At 41.2% G+C, this 11,005-nt stretch overlaps 1 protein-coding gene across 1 annotated transcript; it reads left to right on the plus strand.

The window, feature by feature from the left end:
* The first annotated feature begins 5,301 nt into the window (after positions 1–5,301).
* Positions 5,302–9,518, plus strand: OTOR (otoraplin). Its single transcript, XM_004481207.3, has 4 exons — positions 5,302–5,453; positions 5,795–5,934; positions 7,519–7,629; positions 8,459–9,518. Exons 1-4 carry the CDS (start codon positions 5,339–5,341, stop codon positions 8,480–8,482), a joined length of 390 nt encoding a protein of 129 aa, XP_004481264.1. The 5' UTR covers positions 5,302–5,338; the 3' UTR covers positions 8,483–9,518.
* Positions 9,519–11,005: the final 1,487 nt, after the last annotated feature.

Here is an 11,005-nt window from a genome sequence, read left to right on the forward strand (position 1 = left end):
TCCCTCTACGAAGTAAGCATAGTATTTTGCTAGTAGTAGGCATTTCATGAATCTTTAAGTTCAGTGTTTATGAATAAAGGATATTTAGGAGTAACTACATTTTGCCTTCTGGGAAATCACAAAAAATGAAAATGACTTCAAACAACATTTTATGATTAAGTGACTTTTGAGGCTTGCGCATTCCCTTTTGAGGCAGGACAGTTCCTAAGGAATACCTCCTTGGTTAGTATCTAACCTCTTTATCAAAAAATTTCCAAGAAGAGATTATAGAGTATGTAATTTTGTTAAAGACAAATAGACTGACTTTCAAAGGATTGCTGGTGCTAATTTTGCTACCTCTTTTTAATTCCTAAACATGACATTCATATATTTCCAAAACTCATTTTCTTTTTTTTTGAAGATTTATTTAATCCTCACCCCCTCATTGTACGTCTCACTGTCTCCTCTTTGTGTCTGTTCATTGTGTGCTTATCTTTTTTAGGAGGCATTGGGAACCGAACTCAGGACCTCCCATGTGGGAGGGAGGTACCCAATGGCTTAAGCTACCTCTGCTCCTGCTTGCGTCTGTCATTGTGTTTTCCTCTTCTCTTTGTTGCGTCATCTTGTTACATCAGCTTGCTGTACCAGCCTGTTGCATCAGCTCATTGTCCTGCTCGTCATCTTTAAGAGGCACCAGGAACCAAACCCAGGACTTCCCGTGTGGTAGGTGGGCACTCAATTGGTTGAGCCACATCTACTTCCCAAAGCTTATTTTCTTAAGCATTTTACTTTATATCTAAGGCTATTGATTTAATCCCCTGCTAATAGAACCATGGATATCCTTAGAAGTTGGCAATTTTTTGATAGTATTGCATGTATTAAAAAGTGATAACACTGCATGCAAAAGAATATTGAATTCCCATCCCGAGGAAGTCCTGCTACATTCTCTATTAAAATAGAGTGGCAAGAATCCCTAGAGTACATGGGTAGTGCCTAGCAAAGGAGGACAGACCAATATGTCAGGCCCTTGACATTGGTGGTTGTACTTATGAGCCTAGTTCTCCTGAAATTGAAACTTAGCCTAGTATTACATATTGCCTAAGAGTTACCTCCTGAAAGCCTCCTTGTTGATCAAATGTGGCCTTTTCCTAAGCCAAATTCACTATATGAACTCACTGCCATCCCCCACCCCAGCGTGGGGCATGACTCGGGATAAGCCTCCCTGGCACCGAGGGACTATTACTAAGCACCAACTAGCAATGCATCTGGAAAAAGACCTTGACCAAAAGGGAGAAATGTTGAATACAAATGAGTTTTTATGGCTAGGAGATTTCTAAGTGAGTCAGGAGGTCATTCTAGAGGTTATGCACATCTTGGGAGAATCTCATTGACTACCACAGTAAACAGCACCTCAAGTAGGGGGCTACTGAGGACTCTAGAAATATCTAGACACTATAGGCAGGGCAGGTAATCTCAGGAATTCAGCACCCAGTCAATGGGCCTTACCTTGGAGCATACGTTTCCCCAGTGTAACAGATTCACTTAAAATTTCCCCTTAAGCTCTTATGCCTCTTCTTTTTGAACTTATATTTAGCACTATAGTCATTTATGTTCCAGAGACTTAAATCCTCAGTCTGTTCATAAGCTGGTTGAGCCCTGAATCTCAGCTGACTTGCAGCACCTACTCTCCAGTTCATCGGACTCGCCTAGGACATCTAACAAAAGTATGATTGTGGACAATGCCCGTCCCAATAAACAGAATTTACAACTGCAAGCAAGATATTTCCATCCATCTGCCCCATGGGATCTAAGCCTCTTCTCAGAAGTGGTAGGCATCACCATCCCCAAATCCTCAAGATGGAGGAATGAACAAACATAAGGAATGAATGCAACTGTGGACCGCAGTAGACTTACTGTTCTAGCAATGAAAGAACTTGTAACATTGATATAAAGACAGGGTCACCAGAGTTTCTGGGATCGGGGAGAGGGAAGAATAGGTATAACATGGGGTACTATGGGGACATTGGAATTGTCCCACATGACATTGCAATGACAGATAAAGGCCATTATACATTTTCTCAAAGCCTATAAAATTGTGTGGTGCCAAGTGTAAACTATAAACTATAGGCCATGGTTAGTAGCTATGCTTTATATGTGTTCATCAATTGTAACAAATGTACCATACTAATAAAAGCTGTAAATGAGGAAAAGTAGGGGAGGGGAGGGGCTAGGGTATATGGGAATCCCTCTATATTTTCCATGTAACATTTGTGTAATCTAAAGCTTATTTAAAAATCAAACATTTCCATTTTTTAATAAATGGTACTACTGATCATTTTCTGGTCGTCTTGTTTTAATAGATCCTTGCATGAAGCTTGCCCTTAATCACTTAGAACTTTTTATTGTGTACTTATGGCAAGACCTCTTTTAGGTTTATGTAGACATAGACTTTTCACCTTATCACTCTTGTGCATGCATAAAGAGGGCAGGTGGGAACCAAAAATTTAATTCTGAAATGTGCCACAATCATATTCTGATGCTTCTGAGTAACGTTTTTTAACCAAGTTGTCAAGTTAGTGTACTTTCGCAAGGTACTAGAAAAAGCATCATGTTCTTGATACTTAACAGCAGTATCAATTGCTATTAAATCTCCTAACTACTTATTCTAAATTTCTGTTCTTATCTTGTCTCAGATCAGAAAGATCGTTTTTTGGACCAGTGCCAGGCCTCAGGCCGCACTTTGCCCCTGTATTGGACGAAGTAGAAATGACACCCTGACTGGAAGAGAGTGTGAATGAGGAGGAGGAGAGCAAGAGCAGTAGAAGGGGGTTGTGTGGACATTTTTAAGGATTTTGGCTTATCCTCTGAGGAAAATGGAGAACTAGTAGAGGATTTTTAAACATCGGTTTTACATGAATTATAATTTACATACAACAAAATTTACCTACTTAAGTGTACAATTTGGTGAGTTTTGACAATTGTATACAGTTGTGTAATCATAATCAAGACAGCTTGCCATAACCCCAAAAAGTTCCCTTGTGCCCCTTTTCAGTTAATCTGTCAAACTGTTTTCCCTACACTGGCCCCAGGCAACCAACAATCTGCTTTCTCTCACTACAGTTTTGCCCGTAATAGAATTCCATGTAAATGGAATGCTGTAGTATGTAGTCTTCTGTGTCTGGCTTCTCTCATATAGCCATATTTTTTAGTTTCGTCCGTATTACTGCATGTAGCAGCAGTTCATTTTTATTGCTAAGTAGTTTTCCATTACCTGGCTATATCACAATTTATCTGTTTTGCCTATGGATGGACTCTTGAGTTCTTTCCAGTTTGGAGCTATTATGAATAAAGGGGCTATGAACGTTGTACAAGTCTCTGAATGTATGTTCTGTTAGAGGATTTCAAGCAGAGGGGTGACATGTGATTTATTTTTTGAAATTTTATTTTGGGGTAATTTAAAATTTACATAATACAACCACTATAAGACGATCAAGATCAAGAAATTAACATCCAACATCATCATACAATCTGATTCAAATTTTGCTGATTTCCCAATAATGGCCCATGTATTATTAGATCCAGAATCCAATACAGCTCATGTGTCACATGTAGTTGTGTCTCTTTCCCTTGCCTTTCCCTTGCCTTTCATTATCTGAACAGTAACTCAGATCTGAACAGTAACTCAGATCTTTGCTGGGCCTCAGTTTCCTCATCTCAAATGAAGGTACTGAATAAAATGAGTTTCCAAATCAGGGCCAACTGTATAAAAGATCCTCTCCCCACAATAGCACATATCACACGTATACCAAAAAACCCAGAAATATAAAACCCTTGTATTATACTATACGTGTATTTTGGTTTACCAATCAACCCTTTGCAAAACTGTATAAAGGTATTTTGGCAATAACTCAAATGCTTGTCTTTCATTTTGTGGGTGACAACATACTTCCCTGAAGCCTGTGGTCAGCCAAGATGGACAGGGCATCCTGAATCTAGAAGCAATCAAGAGAGGGCCACCTAAGATGCCAACCCCTGTGAAAACCAGCACCTCATTTGCCTCCCCTAATAGAAGTGAACCCTTAGGGCAGGGTTGTTGTTTTGCTCCCTACTGAGTCTCTAGTGCCCAGAACAGTGCCTGGCAGCTGCTCAGGAGACATTTGTTAATAGGTGATGTTTCAGCTTTGGTGACTTCTAAAGGAAAAATGTCCAGAACAGGCTAAGAGGGGATGATACAAACCTCCAACTTTCCTCCCTTCTTCATCAGCAGTGACTAATTCAAGCCTGAATTTTTTAAATTTCAGAGAAAAGAGATGGAAAAAGCTTCCTCCATTTTCCCGGGCTCACCTGACCCTTTATTTCCTCATTAGTAGGGTCCGGATGTGCCATGAGCTTGAGTGATACAAGCCAGCTCTGCCCGGGAAGAATGCTGCTCCTAAGAATCCTGTGGGGAATGCCTTGTAGCCCTAAGGATTCTTCTGTTTACCTCTCACGTACGTTTAGATGTTTATTAATTGGATTTGTGTAATTCAAAATTATTTGTCCTGAAGATATGAATCTTCTATTTCCAACACATTCCTAGAGTTAGCACAACTTTGCTCACAGATCGAAAGACTAAGAGGGTTAAATTTTTAAAAATTATGTAAAAATCACAGAATCCTTTCAATACTGCCCTGCTGTGATGGGTTGAATCATGTCACCCCAAAAGATGTGGTCAGGTTCTAACCTCCTGTCCTGTGAATGTGGTCTCATTTGGAAATAGAGTCTTTGAAGATGCTGTCAGTTAAGATGAGTTAAGAGTAAGGGTGGGCCCTAACCCAGTAAAATTGGCGTCCTTATAAGAGGAAATATGGACCCAGACAGCGGGGGAAAGGCTACATGGAGACAGGTAGAGAGCATCACGTCCCGGCACCACCGCTGGGCTCCAGGAGCCGTGTCCCTACAACATCACAGGGAGGTGGCCCTGCCGACACCTGGACTCCAGACTCCCAGTCTCCAGAACCGTGAGACAAGAACTGTCTGTTGCTCTAAGCCACCCGATTTGTGGGTTTTTTGTTTTGTTTTGTTTTGTTTCCAGCAGCCCTGGGAAACAAAGACCCTTGTTGACTGATGAAATAAACCACAGCTAAAGTGGCTTTCACAGATTTTGAATAGCATTTGGGTCTGAAAAAGACCTTTGGAAAATCAGATGCTAACTAGCCCCTGGAGCCCGGGAGGCTGTTATTGAAAGCAGAGGACGGTGGATACTTTCCCATTGGCCGGGGGTATTTGCTCAGATGTCTGGCTTGCACATAAAAGGAACCACTGGAGTCAGTTCCCACTTTCAGGCAAAAGGTGCTAGCCAAACAGCATAAAAAGGAAGATGGCAAGAATATTTTTACCTTTTCTTCCAGGTCTTGTCGCCATATGTGCTGTGCATGGAATATTTATGGACAGCCTGGCTTCCAAGAAGCTCTGTGCAGATGAGGAGTGTGTCTGTAAGGACTTCATTATATTTCTATTATATAATTGAAAATAGATTCACTAGCAGCATAAAATGAATTTTACTTTGAAACGAATATTATCTAATGTATGTCGTTAGCATTGTTTGTCTTAAGGTTGGTTTCTTACTTTGGAGAATTCACTTGGCTAAGATTTTGTTGGTGGCAGCTTTGAAGCCTTGGTTATCTTCCTCTTGAGTTGAACACAATGAATCAGGGTATTCCTCTCTCTGATTTCCTAGTTTTCTGATATAATTTGCCTTTTTACTAACACTATAAAATTCGGAAGCCTAAAAAGTAGTCATTTCCATTTTTGTTTTTGTTTTTTCCTCTTCCAGATACTATTTCTCTGGCCAGAGCTCAAGAAGATTACAATGCCCCAGACTGTAGATTCATTAACGTTAAAAAAGGGCAGCAGATCTATGTTTATTCAAAGCTGGTAAAAGAAAATGAAGCTGGAGAATTTTGGGCTGGCAGTGTAAGATAAGATCATTTAAAATATGCATGCTTCTTGACACCAGTTGCTTTTAATTTTCCCTTAATACCTCTTCAATGCGTTTGAATATTTATAACTGGCTATTAAGAAAAAAGTAGGGATTGTAGAAAAGAATTTTTGCATGCACTGTTTTTGCATGTTTTTTATTTTTGCATGTATATTTGTATGTATTATGCTACTATTGCATTTTAAAGAAACAGATAATTTCTTAACAAAGCCAAATGTAGGGTCGTGTGAGGTTTGGGCAAAAAAAAATAAAGTCAAACACATCGGGTCTGGACATCCCAAGTAGTTTGAATCTTATTTAAAACTTTTGCAAAGATTTGCCAAGTAAAGGGCATCTGCGTTAACAGTCAGTCTTAGTTTCAATATTCTTTTAGGAAATTCTAGCACCCTCCTTTAAATCCAGAGTTTGCTTTCTTCAGTTAAGACATACAAGGGGAGGGAGATGCTGAGGAGGGTTAATTTGCTGTCCTTACCTGCAGTCTCAAAAATAATTTCTCAAGTAATCAAGAATTAAATCTTAAACTCATTCAATTATCTTTCATTTGAAATTTATTTCTTCCCTGCCTGCTCCCTGCCGTTTTTGTTGTCTGTGTCCATTCGCTGTGTGATCTTCTGTACCTATTTCTCTTTTTATCTTCTCTTTTCATCGTTCCTCTCTAGGATTCACTGGGATTCAATCCTGGGGACTCTGATGTGGAGAGAGGTTCCCTGTCGGCTGCGCCACCTCAGTTCCTGGTCTCTGCTGTGCTTCACCTTGACTCTCCCCTTTGTCTCTCTTTTGCTGCGTGACTCACTTGCGTGCGCACTGGCTCACAGTGCGGGCACTGGCTCACCACGTGGGCACTCACGTGGGTACTGGCTCATCACACAGGCACTCGGCTTGCCACGCTGGCACTGGCTCACCACACGGGCACTCACATGGACACTCGTTTCACCGTGCGGGCACTCGGCTCATCGCATGGGCACTCGGCTCATCGCACGGGCACTCGGCTCGCCGTGTGGGCACTCGCGCAGGCACGTGGCTCACCATGTGGACACTTGGCTCACCACACGGACACTGGCTTGCCATGTAGGCACAACTTTCCCTTCTTCCTTTTCAGCAGCAGTCCCCAGGGATTGAACTTGGGTCCTTCCATATGGTAGGTGGAGGCCTTATCACTTAAGCCACATCTGTTTTTAAAAACAGAAACACGAATCCTTTAAAACAAAAGTGTCATTTACTTAAAAAAAACAAAATTGGTTTAGTGACTTTATTTCTTGATGGAGTCCAAAAAGATATTAAGCAACTCATAAGACTGCATTAGAAAAACACCACCACCTAATGATAAAACAGTGAAACGAGTAAGACCAGTCAACCAAAGAATAAATGCGCCCTTTCCTGTGGGTTAACGTTTGCTACCACTGAACTTGAAATTTGGCTCTGAGCACCCCGGTGCCCAGAGTGAACAGGGAGGCCTTGGCAGTTTTGTAGTTCTCGTTTTCAGCAAAGAGGACTCGTGAGGGTCTCTCAGAAGGGGCTCACAACCATGCCCCCTGTCTGTCACTGTTTTGGACACTCAGGTTTACGGTGACAACCATGAGGACAGCATGGGAATCGTGGGCTATTTCCCCAGCAGCTTGGTCAGGGAGCAGCATGTGTACCAGGAAGCCACCAGAGAAGTTCCCACCACGGTAAGCATCGGGTGTGGCCAGAAGAAGGACTCAGGCCCTGGGGTGAAGCGGGTTGGTGTTAAAAGGCAGCAAGTATCGAATTCCAGTGGTGACCTTCTGAGATGATGAGGCTCGGGGGAGCCTCATTATTGATGTCTACCTCCTATCAATGTTGAAATAGGAGTGGACTTTCTCTACACATCCCCTTTTTAAAGATGCATGGTGTACTGGAAAGGAGTCCTTGTCACAAAGGAAAAAAATAATATTAACTGACTCTTACTGATGGTTATCCTTATTTACTAAAGACATGTATGGGGGCAAAAAATTAGCACCTGTACTGGACAAAACTAAGACATTCTGGAAAACTCTCTGAATGCCTTATTTTTGTGGTAGAGAGACTCTATTTATATATGAAATAAAACCATACCCTATTTCTAATGCTCTGGGGTCCTGTAAACTCAAGACATAAATGGAAGATTGTTTTTGAGTTCCTTTGCAAGGTGGTTGTTTTGAAGATTCTCCTGGAGCTGATGGCTGCACCAAAGAATTTCAAAACATTGCCCAGCCTACACAAATGCAGCTCACTTGCCATTGCTTTTTAGCATTAAGCTTGACTCTTTCATGTAGCCACAAGTTAAAAGATTATTTGGGGCAGGGGGTGCAGTTTGTTTGAGAACCTTCATTTTAAGTAGTTTTTCCTTAACCTGATAATTATTTCATTGTCTTTGGGGTTCAACCTTCCCTTATTTTTAATACAAATTTATCTTTGAAAACTGATTTAAAAATTAAGTAACTGCATCTGTTTTCTGCCTCTGTCTGCTCAGTTCAATCTTGTTTGTTTCTTTTTCAGGATATTGATTTCTTCTGCGAGTAGAAAATTAACTCCAATTGCAGAGAGAAAAGGAATGCCGAGAGTAAAGGGGGGAAAAAAACAAATATTTTCCTAAAACCTGACTTTTGTTTTAAGGGTTTGTTACTGGAAAGAGAGGTAGGACTTGGGGCTGGAGGTGGCATGAAAAAGAGTTGCTGCAACTTAGACTTTCTTTCCTGCAGGTCTGGTCTTCTCACGAGCTGGGGCAGGGCTACCATTGGCCAAGTAGCTCAGTTCATACCAGGGAAGTATTTTTCAGCCTAGAGTGTCTTCTCTTACACAGGAATACATATAGAAGATGGTTTATTTGTGATTATTTCTAAGTAATAATTTTTCCCAGCTCTTTGAAGTCCTATAAATAAATGTGGTGGGCCTCAGGATTTCCATTTGGGCATTGTTAATTTCTATTTATTTTCCTCTGGCCAATTGGAGTGTTAAAAATGTACCTGAAGATGCTGTACTAGGGGTGTTCTAGTATTGTGATTTTTAATAGTTGGTGACTTTGGGGTGTGCAGCATTGGGGAAAACAACAGCTGTTTGAACCCATTCATGTTTGGACTATACCTCTGAATTTCTCTTCTAAAAAATTCTCACAAATTATTCCTATTGAAAACATTTGCTTTTTAAATACTCGATTTACCTCTTCCCAAATTTCAAATAAATAAATGTGCATATATAGCAGGGAGGGCATAGAATTATTTTAATGGACTACTTTCTCCTTAATATGTGCCCTCATTGGGTATCATTGAAACTTCAATCATCAAAAGACACAGGGAAAAAAATTCTGTGGGTTATTTTCTCTACTTCTATTTCAATTTTGAATTTCTTCTCCCTGTGAAAAAGCCCCTAGTCAAATATTATATATCAAGAAATCTGATGAGGGGATACAGATTTTGCGGTCCTGATGGGCCCACAGGCTTTTCTATATTTTACTGGAAATCTGTTTTTATTGCATATCACTAATGTAATTCTTCTGATGTAGTCATGAATTTTTATTTGCTTACATGTAAATAAAATGCCTGTTCTATACACAAAAAAATCCTTCACAATTTCTGAGTTAAAAAAATTTTTTTAAAATAATTTTTCACCTAGCAAGTTTGGAGGGCCTGGGAATTCTGTGCTCAAGTTGGAGAAGTGGACTCCATGGTTATTTTTCAGCTGTGTCCACTGTGACTTTGGGTGAAAATGTTTTTGCCAAAATCTTATGCAGGTTGGTCAAGTAAACTAGTACCAAAGGGAGGGGGAGTTGAGAAACATTAGTTTGTTTCTATCTCACTTTGTATCATGAGCAATTACAAATAGCATCTAGGGCTCTCAAGGAAAAATGTAGTCAGAGGCATTTATCCCATCCCTTTTCCATGTCTCTCCCTTGCTGGCATTCCCATTCCAGCTACCCTGTCAGCCTTGGAAACACCTGGCACCCCACTGCCCCTTCAGTGTGTCCCAAGCCCCCATCTGGTGGCCTCGCTCCCGTGCATAAGACCTCATATCTGCTGCCCTCTCAGCTCCCACCCAGCCAACTCTTCTCATCAGGTGTGGGGAGCTCATCAGTTGGTCTCCTGGGACCTATTTACATAAAAAGAACAAAAGCATTTGCAGGAATTTTGGACACCCTCTAGTGCTCAGAGGGCAGGCTCAGCCTCACCTGCAAGCTCATTAAAAATAAAGTCTCAGACCCAGTGCAGACCTTCTGATGCTGAATCTGCTTTTAACCCAAACCCCAGGGGATTCACAGGCACATCAAAGACCAAGGAACCCTGATTTTAGTTCCATCCTCTCATCTTACAGTAAAACAAACACTGGAGAACAAGGGAGAAGCAGCAACTCTCCCTAGGCTATACAGGATTTCAAAATTCCGAAACCATTTCTTGGCCCACCATACCCCAGACATTGTCTTGGTGGTCTATTCCTCTCTACCTAGAGAAAGGGGGACTCACTTGGGATGGGGTGAGAGTTTGGGGGCAATGAGGTTTTCTGGGACCCCTTCCCACTTCAGGCATCTTTCTTTCTCTTTGCCTGCTAGGAGCCAGTTTATGTAGAATGTCTATGAGGTTAACAACCGCTGATATGAAAACAAAAATTCTAGGCCCAGTGACTCTTGAGGGAATCCTAGTTTTCAGGCTTCCCTGATACTCAAAGGCGACAAGGTTGGTCAGTCTATCTCTCTCTCTCTCTCTCTCTCTATAACTTCAAGCTGCCTCAGTCCTTTGTTATGTTCTGTTGATTATGTACCAGGTAACTGGGCCTAGCTACCTGAGTACCCTGGCAATGATCTAACTCCATCCTGGAGAATCACTGGCCACTTCATCCTATTGAAGCCAAGACACAATGTGAACCCTCGAGACCTCCCCTCGCCTTTCCCAGTGTTATACCTAAGATCTTCCCAAAGGTCACCAAAGGTAGATTACACTACATGAAATAGGACAGGAAATTTGCAGTCATTTGTCTTATAGTCAATTCAATCCAATTTAGGAAGTGTTTAAGTATTCATTCTGCAGTTTATACTGCCTCCCTGTGGGAGAGGAA

Source organism: Dasypus novemcinctus, chromosome 24 (genome assembly GCF_030445035.2).
Source record: "Dasypus novemcinctus isolate mDasNov1 chromosome 24, mDasNov1.1.hap2, whole genome shotgun sequence".
Lineage (NCBI taxonomy): Eukaryota > Metazoa > Chordata > Mammalia > Cingulata > Dasypodidae > Dasypus > Dasypus novemcinctus.

Coding starts and splice junctions, on each gene's coding strand:
- OTOR (XM_004481207.3), top strand. CDS start 5,339: ATGGCAAGAATATTTTTACCTTTTCTTCCAGGTCTTGTCGCCATATGT. Junction 5,454..5,794: donor TGCAGATGAGGAGTGTGTCT/GTAAGGACTTCA, acceptor TTCCTCTTCCAG/ATACTATTTCTCTGGCCAGA. Junction 7,630..8,458: donor CCAGAGAAGTTCCCACCACG/GTAAGCATCGGG, acceptor TTTCTTTTTCAG/GATATTGATTTCTTCTGCGA.